Genomic DNA, 17850 nt, shown 5'->3' on the forward strand with positions numbered 1-17850 from the left:
CCACACACGTGAAATGGGCAAGAACCTCTCAGAGTTCCCCCCTCATGAAGCCATGTTGTAAAGCAGTACGTTGCAAACTTCACCTTTGCATAGGGAGCATGCCGAAGCCTTGTAAAAATGCAGCTTCTGATTCAGCAGATCTGGGTGGTGCCTGACAGCCTGTATTTCTAAAATGCTCCCGATAACACCAATGCTGTTGGTCCATGGACCACTTTGAGTAACAAGATTTGTAAAGCACAGATTCCCAAGTAGCCGAACAGAGACTCAGAAAACCAAAAAAGAAAGGGGAGAGGGGCCTTTAGGAAACAACTCTGTCATTTCCAGCTTTGTCCCCTTATGTCTTCTGCCTTGCCTTTTCCATCCAGAACCTGGAGGACCTGCTTGTGGCTATGTACAACATTCTCTGTTTCGTCTCTGCTTGGAAGGCTCTTTCTCTCTAGCTTCCCCTGGCTGAGACTCCTCTTAGAAAACCTTTCTGACCTCCCCATTAGTGCCCCTTCTTGGGGCTAGGAGCCCCTCTTCGGTGCATCTAGAAAATCCTGTACATACTCTCTTAATCACACATATCATTCATTGTATGATCGCTGGTGTCTCTATACATCCCAGGGACCCCAAACCCCTTCGATGCTCTCACCCAACGAAATGATCCCTAAGAAGGAATAAAGTCAGTGACCAATTGGGTGGAATGGGAGGTCCCGCTTTTGGGGCCATTGGATAAGAAACAAAAGCAAGAAAAGGCCCCCAGGACAGGGGGTGAGACCGTAATGCTTGTTTTGAGCTCAACTGTTTGTCTTGTGTTGTTTTGTGTCAATAACTTGCCTATACGCAACCTAAGGACAAAGACTTCTTAAGTACATTTACAGCAGAGTGCCTTGCACGTAGCTGGAGCGCAAGAAATATTTACTATCTAGTTAATTAGAGGGAAATGATGAAAGGATGAGAGGAAAACTAGAAAACTGATTTAGAAATCATGTGGATCTCTTGGGAGAAAGGAAGCATCCATTAAAGAAATAACATCATTGTAATAACAGACAGAAAAGAATCTTCCATCAGCAGTGTTTCGGACTAGAGAATGACGAGTAAAGAGGAGCTGGTGCCCAGGGCTTCTCCTGGCTGCAAAGGGGAAAAAAAATTGAGACCGTGTTATAAAGGCAGAAGCAATATATATTTCTTTCTGGTAATATGGAGGAAATAAGGGAATGGAAGAGGGAAGGAGGCTACTGCATAGCTGAGCTCCTGAGCTACCAAAATAGAGGAATAAAGAAGTAGAGGGTAGGGAGGCGGGAGGGAGATGGCTCAGGGAATTTGCTTGTCATCTTGGCTGGAGTGAGCTTGAATGGGAGAGAGAGAGAGACTGAGAATAATGGGAATTGGTAGATCAATCAATCAGCAAATATTTATTGAGCAGCTACCCTGGCTGGCAGCTGGAGAGAGCTCAGCTGGAGGGAGGCACATTAGAAAATTGTCTATAAAAAGGTGGTTGTGGGGGAGAGGGAGGGCTGTGTTCTTCTGGAGCAGGAGAGGCAGGGCTGCTTTATTGTAGGACCCCGATTCCGGGGCTTCATGCACTTTGCAGCCCCTGTGACAAGCACCTCTGGTGCTGTGCTGTGCACAGCCTGCGGGGCCATGGACACCAGACAGGGGGAGGGGAGACCCAGCCTCGGGGAAGAGCCATGGTCTTGCCAGAGGAGGGAAGAGCTGCTTTCTGGGGGAAAGACGGCCCAGAGCCCAACGGAGTCTGCTCACCCACCTTCCTCCCCTTCTCCTCAGGGCTCCGGGCGCTACTCCATCTACATCGCCAATTATGCCTACGGTAATGTGGGCCCTGATGCCCTCATTGAAATGGACCCCGAGGCCAGTGACCTCTCCCGGGGCATCCTGGCGCTTAGGGATGTGGCTGCTGAGGCTGGGGTCAACAAATATACAGGTATGCAGAGTGATGGGGGGGAGGAGAGGGGGGGACTGTGACCTGGGGGGCCAGGGCCCCACCCTGCAAGGTTGAGTCTGATCATCAGAGACCATGGGGAGGGTGGACTGGTGTCCCTGGGGAGAGAGGATGAAGGTCTTATTCTTTCCCGCCACCCACAAAAGACTCCAATGGTTGATGAGCTATTGGAGGAGTGGACTTTGGGGGGCTCATGGGGAACATCGAACACAGCTTGCCAGAAAGTGGGAGTGAGACCACCCTCACAGCCTCTCCCAGGAACCTCTTACCCCATTTGCTGTGGCCCAAATGATGGGTGAACAGGGTCTGTAGGAGAAAACTGACAAATCAGAAAGGCCAGGATTTAAAGCATTCTTTATTGCCAAACGGCAGATGAAATTATTTACTTACACATAAGCGGCCAGGAATGGAGCGCTAAATCCCTAAGCCTCGGCTGGGTCCCGTCTCAGATAACTGAACTCAAAGAATTGTGTTCTTGTTCCAAAATCTTCCCAATCCTTTTTTGAAGCTCCCCCCCCCGCCCCCCACCGCTGCCGCCGTGTCTTTCTGGTTGGAGGACCTATTGTCAGCGCCTCTGACGGGGAGATCTTTCTAGGGAAGGCTGTTTTTCTAATTCCAGCACGGCTGCTGACTAAACTCTGATAATCTGCCAATAGCCTGCTGATGGCAGAGCAATCCAGTTCCTGTTCGGGGTGCCAAAAATCAGGACGCCAGAGCTATGCACAACGCTGCTCACGTGACTTCACCCTCACACCCAACCTGCACTCTGGATGTAGCAATTCTCTCGGTGGTTGACCTCCCTGATATAACCGCCCCCACTCACCCATCGACAGCCTTCCGAAGGGACAGCCGGCCTGACTCGGAATCCCGAGCCGGAAGGTGATAGGTAGGGCCATTTGAGTCATCCCCCGCCCCCAGACACCTGGGTGTGGCATAACCTCAAAGTCCTGCCTGGAAGGGGTTGGTCTCGGCCTCACGATGCCCTTCTCTAGCCAGCTTCCCTCCTCAATGGAAGGGGAGATTGATGATGACCTGTCTGACAAAGTTAGTGGGAACAAATGACTAGACAATAAAATAGTTTGCAGGGCTGCAGCCCCCTCAGAGTGCTCGAGAGCCCCACACCAGAGTGCAGCAGGAAGCCTGAGTGTCAGTAATAAACCATGTTTTCCCGGGAAAAGGAATAAACATGCAGGAGCTTCAGCCTAGATTTGTACAGTCAATTTTTCTGAATAGTTCCCAGTCCTGTGTGCTGGGCTGGCTTGGCAATTAAGTGCCTTGATCTGCGGAGAAGGAGGGTGGGCTGGGGAGATGAAGCACTTGAAAATGATGAGATGGAAAGGAGGCAAGGTCTGGGAGACAGGGTTATACACAGAATAAAAGAATTCAGAAGGTTGCGGCTGGGTTTGAGCATGAAGGGGACATTGTTCGCACTGGCTGGGCTGGCAGAGGGGCTGGCGGGAACAGAGGAAGGGAAGGAGGGGCCAGGAGGAGGCAGCTGAGGAGCACGGACGGGGACGGGAGTACCAGCTAACCATGCCAGGCAGTGCTGGAAGGACGGGACAGCCCAAGGAAGGGACACAGCTTCTGTGGAGCGGCCAGGCAGGCCGGGGCAGCTGGCGTGCCCAGAGGACACGTTAGAGCAGCTTCGCAGACTTCCAAAAGCCATTTGGCTGAGAAGAACCTATTTGGCCCACCAAGTTACTATTCTGTCTGCCTGCCTTCTCCAGCCCACCCTCTCCCTGCCCGCCAAGTCCCCCAGCTACCCGGCAGCCCCCATTGTCATTCCAATAACGACACATGGACATCTGGCCGGAAAACTAGCTGAGTGCCCCCACTGAGTTCCAGGAATGGACCCCAAATGTAAAGGCCACCACACGGAGCCTGGCCTGACTCTGGGGTTCTGGCAAGCAGCCGCTGCTCAGTGCCATGGGGCATGGGAAGTGGGGGGAGCGGAGCAGGTAACATGGGGGGCAGCAGCTGGGAGGAAGTCAGGTAGAGGTGTGTTCAGAGACCCGCAGGTCCCCCATCTGCTGGCCAGACCTTGGAGACCCTCACTCACACGAAAGAACAAACCCTGAGGCCAGAGAGGAGAAGGGACTTGGCCAAGGTCACCCCGGAGGTTTGAGCCCCATCCCCTGATGCCTAAACTGCCCAACTAGCTGTCCTTTCTGCTGAACCTCAGCTCAAGAATCCTGCTCCAGCCAGGAGACAGGAGGGGCTGGTGAGAGAGGAAGGCCCCACACCCACCAGGAAGCTGCCTGGGGTTGGCATTCAGGACTTGCATTGCAGCCCTGGGGTTGTGTGGCTGAAGCAGCTGCCTTGCTGAGGGCAGCAAGGGGAGGCCAGGCCACTGTGTCAGCAGCAGGGCAGTGTGCTGCCTGCACCCAGGGCTGCCTGGCTCTGTTCAAGGGGGAGGGGAGGCCTCCTTGCTAGACTCCGTCGAGTCTGCCGGCGGCCGCTGCTCTGCTGGGTCACAGTGCCATCTAGCGGCCAGCGTGCCCACTCTCAGGGGACTGGAGGGCCCCTGGAGGGCAGTCCTGGGAGAGCTGCTGGTGCTGAGTTGGGCAGTGAGAAGGCCCCACCCACTTGCGGTTCAGGGCTCCCGAAGGATCCCAAGCTCGGAACTCCCCAGCCGCCTGCAGCCCCCAGGAGCCGGACAGCGCAGGAGCTGCTCAGCATGGCGGTCCCGGTGGAGGGCCTGGCGTGGGAGGAAGGAGGGGAAGCTAGGGGCCAAGAGCTCGGCACTGCCTCTGCAGCGCCTCTGACCCCAGGGTCGGACGTGCACCCTCCTCCTTTCTGGGTGCCTGGAACTGGCTGTCTGGCAGACCCTCGCAGAGATGGGCTTTGGAGTTACACTGCCAGGTACAGATCCTGCTGCCACCATCCTCCTGTCTAGACAGCAGTGGGCAAATTCACCTCGCTAGACCTCAGTTTTCTCACCTGCAAAATGGTTGAAAATGAAAGCAGACAAATGGAATGTGCCTGGCACAGGCCTGGCTCGCAGGCAGTGCCCATGGAGAGTGGCTGACACCAGCACCTCCTCTTTGGAGGTTCTGACAGTGATGCCAGGGCCGTCTGCTGGGCATCTCCTGGGTGTAGGGAGTGCCATGCTGGGTGCAGGAAGCACAAAGGTTGCAGGCCTGGCCCTGCCCTGGAGTTCTTCCCCCTGTGTCCCCAGCCAGCCCTCCAGCCCTGGGCACCCCTTTCCACTGGTATCCACCGCTGTCCCTGGCTTCTGCTCCTCTCCCCAGTGCTCTACATTTTGGCCTCACCCTTTAAGGGAGCATCTGTCCAGCTGCAAGGTAGTGATTAAAGAAGCCTTAAAAGAAATTTGGAAAGAAAATGAAGGTGGATTTATGATGTTAGGTGGGGAGTTTTGCTGTAGGCTGGGAGCAGTGTGGAACAAAGCGGAGGGCAGATCTGATTTATAGGAAGTCATTATTGGAGGAGACAGAGAGGCCTAAAGCCCAGCTGAGACCTCTGGCAGATCCCCTACCAGCCGGCTCAGAGAGGTGATGGGGGAGGGGGATGCCAGGCGGGGGCCACGGAGCCCCCTGGGTCCCCAGCAAGCACTGGTGGAGCAGGAGCACCACCAGGGCTGCAGGCAGGGCTGGTGTGACGAGTCGTCAGCCAGGGCCAGGGACCAGGGAGTGCCACCACGGGCTTTCCAGGGGCACCCAGAGCCCCAGAATACAGAGGGTATCCGATATGTCAGGTGATTGACAAGAAGGGACATCACTTTTCAAGATCTGCTATATAGTGCGGGTGCCATCTTGGTGTGCATTTTTTTTTTTCTTTCCTCTAAAATGAGATTTTAAAGAAATGTCAGGCCTGTTGCTGGCCATGCTGGGTCTTATCGAGAGCACAGACCCCTTCTCTGTCAAGAGGGGACTCTAGTAGAAATGTTCGAGTGCACACTCTGACGATAGCATGAGCCCTGGGGTCATGCTAACATGGCCTTAAGCAGCAACCCATTGCCCCCCGGCTGACATCCTGCCTCTCTGAGCCTTAGTTTCCCCACCTAGAAAATGGCAAGGCACCGTGCCTGGTGAACAGGACCAAAGAGCTGGTAGACAAAAAAGTGGCTCCTGCCACTTCTTTACCTGCCTCCCTCCTGCCAGCTCTCCAGCACCCTCATTGCCTTGGGGGCACTTCCCCGCTCTCCCAGATGCCCCAGGTTTGGAAGTCGCCACTTGGCAGACAAATAATGGAGCCTGCCCCCTGCCCACCTGCCCATCAGTGTCCTGCAAGGGTGGCCCGGTTGGTTAGGTGAGGACTGGGAATGCCCTGGTCTTGCAGCCTTCACACTTGTGGCCTCGGGACCCTGCCCAGCATCCAGAGGCCACAGCAGCACAAACACAGGGTCATTCTGCTGCAAGTTTCAGGAAAGTTAGGATGAGAGACTGTTGCCATCCTGACCTCACCCTCACACCTGGTTCTCTGACACACACACTCGCCCAGTCCTCATCCTCTTTGTCTTCCAGCACCTTCACTACTCTCTCACAGTATCTTGGATGCTTGTGGCAGACTGCAGGCCTTGGGGGCCACCAAAGTCATATTTCTATCACCATCTCATTGGATGGCTCCCACAGGGCCAAGCTCCCTGGCCGACGGGCCTCTCCTCAGTGCCCCACAGCATGGACTCCAGATAGACCCAGGAATCCGCTCCCAACCACGCTCTTCTGTGGTGCAGCAGGGAGGAAGCACTGGCAAGCAGAGCTGGAAGGATCCCGGGGTATCACCCATTTTACAAGGAGGGAGACCACGGCCTGGAGAGCACAGTCGCCAAGTGCCTGCATCAGAGGGGTAGAGGCCAGGAAGGAACCCAGAAGCTTCTCCTTAGCACTGTGCATGTCTCTGCCTCTTTGTCCTGGGTCCTCACGCCAAAGTTTGAGGTGGTTCACCAGAACATCCCCGCTTCCCTACAACCTGTTTTTTCCCACAAGCCCTCTGGGGGAATATACCATATTCCCCCCACCCCAGAGCTGGTCCAGATGCAGCCTGAGGGTGGATCACCTTCACCCAAAATTGGACTTGAGCCTGCGTCATCCAGTTGTGGGTGTGGTGGTCAGAGGTCTGGGGGTGCAGCTCTTAAAGGTAAGCAAGGCTGCCCTGTGGGACTCTGACCCAATGAGATCATCAGAGGGGGGTGCCACAATGTGGCAGGAGGTAGAGGGAGCCCTGGAGAGACATTTCCCTCTGCAACTCCACCACTCCGACCCAGGCTGGTGAGCAGCTGAGAAGCCTTCAGGAAGGGATGGGCAGGAGCAGCATTCACACCCTACCACAGATCCAGGAGCCCTTTGAAGCTCAAAAGTGTGGGGGAAAATAAAGGGATATTATTCACTCAGCAGGTGGGAAATAGTCCAGCTAATGACTATATGGCACCTGACATTTTCCAAGGTATCTTCCAAAAACCAATTCACTTAATATTTATGACAGCCCCGAGAAGCAGCTATTATTACCAGTCTCAGGTTACAGGTGAGAAAGCAGAGGCCCAGAAAGGTTCAATGACGTTCCCAAGGTCACACAGCCACACGGTTTGAACTTTCTGATCCCTACTCTCCCACCTCCTCCTCCCCTCCATGCTGCCTCTCCAGCCCCAACTGAGGGAGGACTGGTCCCCAGAGGATGTGATGGCCTCAAGTAAAAGGAATTAATTGATGTCAACTGGAGGAAACTCCCTATTGGGGCCCCATTCTCCAAGGTAAAATAAAAATGCCCCTAACTGCCCCTGGGTGAGTTAAACCTTAGGAGGGGGCACAGCATGGGCGTGATCAAGGCTGGAAGCTGAGAGAGGCGGGAGCAAGTCCAGGTGGAGGATACTTGCCAATTTCGCGGCCTAGTCCTTGGCTGGCGGAGAGGGTGCGGAGGCGCACTCAGGATGCACTTTATTGATTTGAAGAGGACTTACATGACTGACCGGGGAGTAGTGTCCCCTATGGCACTAGCGAGGGGCCAGCCAAGGGTCTGTCTCCAGTCTCAGTTTGGCCCCTCATCCTGAGGCTGCGGGGTCCGGTGCCAAGAGGCCAGCTCCCCGACAATCAACTCACCTGCTCCCCAACCGTGCAGGGGACTTGCCAAGAAGGAGTTGTGGGTAACATCTCTGTTATGGTCTGGTTGCCATGGCAATAAATTGTCACTAATTAGTAGTGTGGTTACCATGGCAATTTTCTAGTAATTACAGGTTACAAATGGTGCAAGGCTTCAACCCAACCCAATTAGTTAATTAGAAAGATTTAGAAATTTGTCCAAAAGGGAAATAACCTGCTTTGTAGAAAATGAAGGGAATGTGTCACAGCTCGGGAGCCAGAGGCAGAGAGGAAATTGGAGGATGCCAGAGTGGGGGAGGAAGGATGGAGTTGCATGGCACCCGGCTCAGCACCCCACTGGGAATTGTGGGGGCCCAGGCAGGGCCCAGGGGTTCTCTCTGGAGCCTGCCCCTTGGCTGGAGTCTAGCGGGCCAGAACAGGGCCAGCGGCGGCTCCACTTTCTAATGGGCAGCAGCAGTGGTGCCCAGGTTGCAGCCCAGCACCCCTGCTTGCTGGCTTCCAGAACAGGCATGGAATCCTCTCTGCCCCCTCACCGAGGCTCCCCTAATGAAGAGCACGCATCACATCATGGTGGTACTCCCTCTAGGAGTGTGGGCTCAGCAGCTCCGTTTAAATGAGGCTTTCCGCACTCCTTGAGAGCTAATTAGATTACCTAGGAGGATGGACTAGGTGAACTCGGAGACAAAGGGCCCAGGATGTGCTAACGAGGCACCCAGCCAGGAGAGCAGTGAGAGGGCCAGTGTCACTTTCCCCACCCCAGTCTCTTGGCCCCAGGCCCCAGCCCTGGAGGGGTGGGGGCTCCATTTGCAAAGGGGAGAAAGGCCCCAGGAGTGCCCCCACAGGCATGTCTCCTCTGACCAGAGGAGCCAGGAACAGACCCTCCTCCCATCATTACCTTAGCTGTTTTGTGGAGACCTCAGTCCATCCGCAGGCAGGCAGGAGGGGGCGGGCAGCAGGGGTGGGCCGCTTGGTCCAGTGTGCTCGGGTCTGTCTGAGCTCTCATTTACTTCAAGAGAAAAGAAAGCAAGTTTTTTTGATAATCATTCTCCGACCAGCTGACCAGCTCTTCAGAACATCGCCCTTTGGGAGAGCCCCCCCGGGCACCCTGCTGGAGTGCAGGCTCTGATTGGGTGGGGCCTCTTAGATGCCACACCCCGCCCCATCTGGTCCTGGGCCTGACTGTGAGTCAGGAGGTTGTAGGATTCGTCAAAACCCTTCACAAATCTTTATCCTCTCAAAACCCAGAAGTGGAAAAGACAGCGCACACTGTCCCCATTTTACAGAAGAGAAAACTGAGGCTTAATGGGTTATGGAAATTGCCCAAGGTCACTAGTCTCATAAAAAGCCCTGCAGGGCCAAGAACCCATGTCCCAATCCCAGACAAAGTATTTCCAACTTTTAGGGCATGCTAAGGGACGACATCAGGGCTTTGATGCCCATCATTGGGAGGGGTTTGATCAAGACTGGATTGGACTTGTTGACATGGCAGCTCAAGTTGAACTTGAACGTGTCTAACCCAAATGTAGAGCGGACTTGATTTCTTTCTTTTTAAAAAGTATATAGGTTATGAGGTTTTACGCATTTAAACTACAGAAGCAATCTTGTTGCAACAAGGGGAACAGCACAAAGACATTTCAAAAAAATGTCACCTATCACCTCTCCTTTTCTCCCCCAGGCCTACCCCATCATGGTAGCCAGTGTGGGCAGCTCAGGGTGTGGCCTTTCTCACTTTCCCCCAAACTCAAGAACAAGCCTGCACAAACATGTCTAGAAATAGCACGAATTATTTTCCTGTTTTTTTTTTTTTAAGATTTATTTATGCATGCAAGAACTGGGGTACCAGCCAGAGGTACAGGGGGTGAGAGGATTCAGAAGAGATAGAGTGGGGAGCAGAACAGGCAGATTGATTGAAATACACTGCTGAGGGGAGCAGCAGGCAAGACAGGAGAGGTCTGCTGCACCATATGAACAGCTCCCTGGCAGGCCGGGGATCTAACTAGTGCTACCAAGGCTGCAGATAGCTTCACAGTGCTGTGCTTAACTTCCTGCACCACCAGGGAGGCCCTTCCTATTTTTTTTAATTAAAGTCACACAATGCCATTACTTGGCAAATTGCCTTTTCATTTAGCAATTTGTGGTGGGCCTGCCTCCTAGCCAATAACGTGACCTACACAGGTTTTTTTAGCTGCGGAAATGACCATCCTGTGGCTGCACCGTCATCCGTTCAACCAGTGGCTGGACATGCAGTTGTCCCAGGTGTTTGCATGTCAAACAAAGCAAAGTATGCATCCTTATACCTCCATCAGGAACAAGTCCCTATAGGTGCTACAACAGCAAGTGACCGTGGTCTTGATCAGCGGATGTGTGGCCTGGGGTGGGGTGGGGGCTGTTGGGAATCTGTGACTTGGCCAAAATGTTATGGATTTAGGATTATCGTCATTCAGCTGCTGAGGCAAGGTCTGTGTGGCAGCCTCTATTCCTTCAGTACGAAGTGGCTGGATCTTGTTCCTCACCAGGCTCATCATCTTTTATGGAGACTGGAGCCTATGTCTGGGCTCAGGGAAACCTCCAGAAAGTCGGGATTCCCCCAAGGCGCTTTTTGATGCATTTTTGAAGTTTCTCAGAGGCTGCCTCTGTCCTCCGAGGGGCCTGGCTTTGCTTCTGCCACTCAGAATAGGTCGGTGTACTCTCCTAGGGGGCCGGGGTGTCAGCGTGGGCCCCATCCTCAGCAACAGCGCCTCGGACATCTTTTGTGACAATGAGAATGGGCCCAACTTCCTCTTCCACAACCGAGGTGATGGCACCTTTGTGGATGCTGCAGCCAGTGCTGGTGAGTACAGCCCCCACCCTGGGTCCTTCGGCCCCCTAGACCCACAGGGAACTCTGGGCCTCCCTACCCACTCCAGGCCAGTCCCTACAAGCCTCGGGAGAAGTCATCCTCCAAACCACACAAGAGGACCTTGCTGGTCACCTGCAATTCCACACCCTCCCAGGCTCAGGCCATAGGGTGTGTTTGCTGCTGGAAGGGCAGGGTGGGGGGCCTGGAACTCCTGACAATCCATTTGCCAGCAAACAAATTGGCCCGTGTTCCTCTGTGTCCTGTTTGTGTCTTTCAGCATCAAGTTCCCCTTCCTAGCTGCCTCTCTCCATTCCCTGTCCCCACGTTTATCTTAAACATTCAGTTCCATACAACGACCATTCATCAAGTCCTTGCTAAGTTCCAGCTGTTGGTGCTATGAACTGGGGTGCTAGCCTGAATAAGGCTATGACCACCTAACCCCTCAACTCTCCCCACACACAGCACACACAGAGGCACTGACATTGTATAGGAAGAGACAGACGAATAAACAAATGGCTATAATAAGAGCTGGATAAAATCCACACAAGGTTCCTAGTTCAGCTCTCCTTCTTTCATTTGTGCTCAACCTTCATCTACCTCAGGACCTTTGCACTTGCCATTCTCTCTACCTAAAGTGCCCTCTCCCCCTTCTCTGTCTGCAGAACTTCTATTTATCCTTCAACACTTAACTCAGAGATTGCCCAGGAAGCCTTTCCTGACTCCTTCTGTGCCACCTGTCAAGATTGGCACCCTCTCCTCCGCCTTCCACTGCCCTTGCATGCCCCTCTCCCTTAGGCTTCTACATTGCTCCAAGAGCTCATTTTGCTACAATGCTTGGCACGCAGTGATCACCCAATAAATTTTGCTAAATGATGGAATTGACACTTAATAGGTATGGATCTCACTAGTCTGCCCTTCAACTATTTCTCCCCTCCCATGCCTCCCCACCTTGCCAATGAATGGATGGTTTGATTTTATCTCCTTCTAGGAGGTATAGAGACAAACTCTGGCCTCCAGAAGAAGAGGTGAGCAGGGATCTAGACACATAGATCAAAGGTCCTATAAGCTCCAGCCAGAGCTGACATTGGCATTAAGCCCTGAGTGAGTGCCCATCCACTCTCCATGATTTATAAGCACCTGCTTCCCCAGCTCTCTCCTCCCTGTTCCGATTTTGAACATTCACCCCCTCCTCACCCTACTAGTAGCCAGTGAGTCCCTCATCCTTGTCTTGCCCTCTTCTCCTTCCCTGGCATAGCTGAAGTTGGGAGGCAGTGCTCCTGGCCTGTCCTCCCTCCCAGCTCACCCCTCCTGGTGCCATACACTCTGGCAGCAAATTTTCTCATTGCTGAAAAATCATAAAATGAAGGGGAGGTGGTAGTGGAGAAAACCTAGAGGATTTGATAAGGTGTTAAAGAGATGGAAGCAGAGGTGAGCCAACAAGTTGGAGTGGGAGAAGGTATCAGGCGGGAGGAGAGAGGAAAGGTGTTAGGCCCGTAATTGAAAGTCAGAATGATTGCAGGGGTTTAACAAGACATGTCAAGAGGGCATTCATCACCCAAACAGATGCTGCTGTGAAATGCAGCCTGGCACCGATTATTCCCGTGAAAGGGAACCAGCTCCTTGTCAAGGTGCCTCGTAGATAGGAGAGAAATGGGCCAACACGGAAGGCCACTGACATTAGGGCTGGGAGTTTTGCAGAGAATTAATGGGGTATTAATCCTACAGGTTGGAAGCGGCCCCTATTCCTTTGCAAATCCCCTTCCTGAAGCCTGGATCTAACTGCCTCTTCTCTCCCTGCCCCCGGCCTCCAAGAGGATGCTCAGCCTCCAAGTTTCCCAGAGGGCCCCACCCAGCTCCTCCTGGCTCCCATCCTCAAGATCTCCATATTTGATGCTGGCACAAGCTTCCTGTGCCCTGGATTCTGGGATCCCCACACCCCATCCTATTGTCCTATGGCCCACCACCCCAACTACCTGATGACCGATGGCGATGTGCCCTCCAAAAGCGCCACACAGGTGTCGAGAGATGGTATCTGTGCCCTCAGGTCGTGCATGATTTGAGGGAACGAGTCTGCTTTGAGCAGATAGTTGGTCAGGCCATCGCTGCAGGCAAGCTGCCTTCCATCCTCCCCCAGGATCCGCTCAGTCCCCCTGGCCATTGGTGACCTGGGACACAAGCTTCTCTTCCCTGGCCTCACAAGGCATGCCTTGGGTTTCTCTGTCTCGGTATAGTATTTTCTCTGCTGTCACCAATATCCCCAGGTCACCACCAGCACCAGCATAGACACTACAGGTATCTATGATGACCAAGAAGGTGACCAAGAAGACAGTTCCTGACCTCAGAGAGCATAAGGTGTAGTGGGGGAAACCAGACACCCTAAGCAAGTAGACTGCAAAGGAACATAATGACAATGTGGAGGAAAAGAATAGAAGGCTGTCAGGGAGAAGAATGGGGAAAGGGAAGACCAGGGCCTGTTTCCATGGAAGTGATCAGGGAGGACTTCCCTGAGGAGGTGACCTTGTAGCTGAGAAAATAACAACCAAGAATCAGGGAAAGAGTACCCCAGGAGGAAAGTCACTGCTTGAACAAAGTCATAGAAGCTGGAAGGAGCTTGGTTCATTTGAGAAATTAAAAGAACACAGGGTGGCCAAAGGTTAGTGAGAAAGAGAAAGACCAGTTAAGGCAGGTAGAAGTCTGTGCTACCCCTGCAGGAGTTTGCACTTGACCTGAGAGCACTGGGGAGATTGAAGCAAAAGTACCAATCAGCTTAATGTATCCCAGTGGCAGTATTGGGGTGACCGGAGAGGCCTTTAGTCCTCCAGAATTTCCACCATTCTCCCTCCCCCAAGGTACCCCAAAATGGAGCAAAATAGTGTGCTTGCTGGCCAGTACAGATAGAAGACAGGTTTCTGCTCCCCTTTGCAACTATTGATAGAGGGCTGTGTCACCTCCTGCCCCTCTAGAGAAATTCTGAGCAGGCCCTGCTGCTCCCAGGCGGTAGAGACAGTGAGGGGTTGCCCTCCCTGGGTGCTCCCATGGAATTCCAGCAAGGTGAGTGTACCTGCCAGGGGCTCTGCCCTGAGGGCTCTGACATCCCTCCCCAGGTGTGGACGATCCCCACCAGCACGGCCGAGGTGTCGCCCTAGCCGACTTCAACCGGGACGGCAAAGTCGACATCGTGTATGGCAACTGGAATGGCCCCCACCGGCTCTACCTGCAGATGAGCGCCCATGGGAAGGTCCGCTTTCGGGTAAGAAGGGGCCTCTTCCTCCACTGTGAGTGGCCCTGGCGTGATCAGGAGACACAGCCCCGCTTGTGCCTCTTGCCAGGCTGAGAAGGGGCTTGTGACTCTGCAGAGCCTGGGGGTGTGAGGCCACAATGAAGGTGACATCTGGGGGATAATGGATGATGTCTGGGACATTCTTGACAAATGGGATAGGAGTGCTACTGGCATCTGGTGAGTAGAGGTGAAGGATGCTGCTAAACATCCTATGATTTCCAGGACAGCCTCACCACCAAAAAGGATCCAGCCCCAAATGTCATAGTGTTGAGTTGAGAAACCTGCTGACCCTTCCGATGGCCCCTTCCCAGAGCTCACAGGAGCAATAAGAATAATAATAGAGGCCCCATTTATCAGGTGCCTTCCATGTGCCAGGAACTGTGCTAAGCGTTTTACATACATTATCCCAGGCGTGCAATGCAGCAACCCCAAGGGGGCTATGTAGGTTTCCATTTTTATAGGATCAATAGAATAATAATGAGTTAAAGATCTTGAGGTCTCTTTGTTCCCCAGCTCTTAAGTCCCTGCTCAGCCCACCCTGGCCAGCTGGCCAGGCTCTTAATCAGCCTCATTACTGTGCCAATGAGGACAGCCTTCCTTCCTGGCCTCCCCAAAATAGGCAGCTCACCAGCTGTCCTAGGCCGGCTGGGCCTATGGAGAGGACCTGCGGGAAAAGGACGAGAGACAAGGCCGGGCCGAAGGGCAGAGGGGCGCACCCAGAAACACCAATGGTGCCCTCCCAAGCCCTCTCCGGAAAGACCCTGAGATTTGGACAGGTTCCCGGGGTATTTAAGAGGCAAATCCATCGATCATGGATATTCTGCTTAGAAACGAAAAGGTCTCCGTGCACAGTTCTCTTTCAGAGGAAAGTCCCACACCTGGGGCCTTTGTCCACCAAGGCCCTGTCAGCACTATGTGGTCCCAGCTGGGCTATCTTGGGGCTGAGGTCTCCTCAGGAGACCTCAAAATAAATGTCTCAAAAAAAGGAAAATATCAAGATTTCCAAGAAACACCACAAGGTTCTAGAGGCAGCAACACCACATCTGAAGGCATCCGCGGCTGCCTTCCGTGACTCCAAGTGCAGGGCCAGCCAGGGCAATGCAGTGGTGGAGGCTGTGCCCACTGCGTGCCAAGCATTTTACACACAGTCCTCACAACCTGGCAGCTACTGCTGCGCACTCCTTGCTGATGAGGAAAGTGAGACCCCAGGAGCTGAGTAACTTGCCTAAGACCACACAAGCTAGTCAGCAGAGAAACCTGGATCCAAATGCACAGCATCTCCCAGTGTCCACCCCACTTCGAGCCTCACCGGGGGCCTGGAAAGGGCACAGCATCTGGAATCAGACACCCCGACTATGGCCCCACTCATCAGCTATGAGTGCGAGCCACACCCCTCCACCTCCAAGGAGGCCTGGGAATGGGGATGCTAATGTCTGCCCTGCCCCAAGTTACCGACAGGAGGCCTAAGTGTGAGCCAAGCTAGGAAACAGCAAAGGCTTCACGAGGGTGACATGGGACCATTCCTCTTCCCCCTTGTTTCCTCAAGCGGCCTCAACTTCATGTGGTTCTAATCACAGCCCTCTCACCCCCCACCCCAGGGCCCTATGCGGCAGGTGGGGAAGGAGGTTCAGTTGGGCTGACCTTTACCTTTGCAGCATCACATGCACGGTGGGGAGCGCCGGCTCTCCCACCCCCACCCCCACAATGCGCATCTTCCCACTGACCTGCGGCCTCTCTCCTCCCAGGACATCGCCTCACCCAAGTTCTCCATGCCCTCGCCTGTCCGCACAGTCATCGCTGCTGACTTTGACAACGACCAGGAGCTGGAGATCTTCTTCAACAACTTCGCCCACCGCAGTTCCTCAGCCAACCGCCTCTTCCGGTAGATGCTCCAGCCGGGCTTGTAGCCGCTCACTCGGAGCATCTGGGAGTCAAGGAGGGAGGTGTAGGAGACAGAGTCTTCCTCCAGGAGCTGAGGTGGAGGAGGGTCCCCTGACGAATGAGCAGAGAGGAGGAAAGGACAGGGATTGAGTCAGAGCCTGTGGGATGGAGGGCAGGTCCTGGCAGGAAGCTGGCCTCCTGCTGTCTTGGGGACACCAGGCAGAGGCACACGGCCCAGAGTGTGGCCAGACACCGGGGCCCACAGAACAGAGTCCACATGTCCTTAAAAAGGGCGTCCAGAGTCCACTCTGGGGGCAGCTGGGTTATACAGAGGCAGGAGGGGTTATTGCCTGCAGGACTCCTCAGAACCTTTAACTTGGCCATGAGCATCTTTTTTCCAAATATAGATAAAATGTTCAAATGGACTTGACCACAGACACCTCTTTCAAAGATCTTCCACTTGGGACTGGTACTCTGCAGAACACTCCTGGGGATGTGCTGCAAGAGACCAGCGGTGACAAGGGGAGGAGAGTCACAGCCCGTGGGCTTCTGGCCAGCTCCTGAGTGGTGTCCAGGTGGAAGGGCTGGATTTTCAGAGACAGTTCTTCTCTTCGAGGGGTTAGGAAACCTCTGGCATTAGAATCACCCAAGTGCTTTTGGAAGTACAGAATCCCGGTGCCCTCCTGCATCTCCTGAGTCAGAATTTCAGGGGTGAGACCCAGGAATCTCCATTTTTAACAAGTGCACTAGGCAGCAGATGATTCTCAACAGGTTCAAGAACTGCTGTTGGGAAACAAACTTCAGACCCACGTGGCGTGAGCTGGTGCTGAGCTTGGTCTAAAACATGCCAGTGGGTCTTGAGAGCAGGTGGGGAGAGGTGGGTGGATTCAGGAAATGGGCCAGATCACCTGCTTGGTTCCTCAGGGCCCCAGCCCTAGCCCCTCCCCCAGAAGGGCCCCAACTATTAATAAAAGGTGGGAGCTGTGACTAAGGGTGTTTTAAAATATAATTATTAACAAAGCATCAATCTTGACTGGATATAATCACCCCCCAAAGGCACCAGATTTACTAATTAGGTGCCTTGCAAAAAGCTTATTCACAACTTCCAGATTAATTGCAGAAGATCAATTGCTCGTTAACAGAGACACTGCTTTCCTGCTCTGGCTAATAAAGTGTCACTGCCAGGACCTCTGAGCATCTAGGAGTCTAGTGCTCTGGTGTCTGCGGCCTGAGAGCCCAGCCCCTCTCTGCACGCCTGCCCAAGCCTCACTGTTTCCCGCTTACCCCCACTCCCGACTGCAGGCGGGCCGGAGACCATTGTCCCTGGACAGGTGCCCATGGGGGAGTGTTTGAGCCCACACCATGGCAGTGGAAGCCACTTCCCAGCTACATGTCTGTGCCCCCAGTCTCCATGGCAAATGGCTGGGTCCAGAGCACACAGCGGAGGGTGCGAGGGGCTGCAGCTGGGCCACCTGTCGGCAGTCTAGACGTATAGCCCCACCTGTCCTGCACCACACAGAATTTTCTCCCGTGCTGAAGGGCCCCTCGCAGGGCCACCAGGAACACAAAGCCTCAGGGTACCTGAGTCTGCCCTGATGACGTCTAGGGCAACAGGAAACTCATTGCCCCAACAGGACTTACCAAGCATGAGAGGGACCTGTCAGCAGCAACAGGCGTGTGCAGACACTCTCCCGAGACGAGCACATGTCCCACTGACCCCTCCAAACACGTTCTGATCTGTTCTCCTCTCTGCACCCTACGCCACGCCCACTCTTCTCAAAGGGCTTCCTGCCGGCACCACCTCAACCTCCCTGTGTCTAGTCCCCCAGAGCAAGTTGCTGAAAATTCGAGT

General features: G+C 53.9%; 1 protein-coding gene across 2 annotated transcripts in view; it reads left to right on the top strand.

Moving 5' to 3' along the window:
• CRTAC1 (cartilage acidic protein 1) overlaps positions 1-17850 on the top strand; it is a gene marked incomplete at both ends in the record, with an annotated part of 130001 nt that overhangs the window by 96828 nt on the left and 15323 nt on the right. For both annotated transcript variants that reach the window (XM_084245251.1, XM_084245252.1), the window contains 4 exons: positions 1771-1927; positions 10694-10828; positions 13942-14087; positions 15863-15999. In XM_084245251.1, the coding sequence (XP_084101377.1) occupies positions 1771-1927; positions 10694-10828; positions 13942-14087; positions 15863-15999 (575 nt within the window). The remainder of the gene's footprint in view (positions 1-1770; positions 1928-10693; positions 10829-13941; positions 14088-15862; positions 16000-17850) is intronic.

This window comes from Talpa europaea (assembly GCF_964194135.1).
Source record: "Talpa europaea genome assembly, chromosome: 10".
In the NCBI taxonomy this organism is placed as follows: Eukaryota; Metazoa; Chordata; class Mammalia; order Eulipotyphla; family Talpidae; genus Talpa; species Talpa europaea.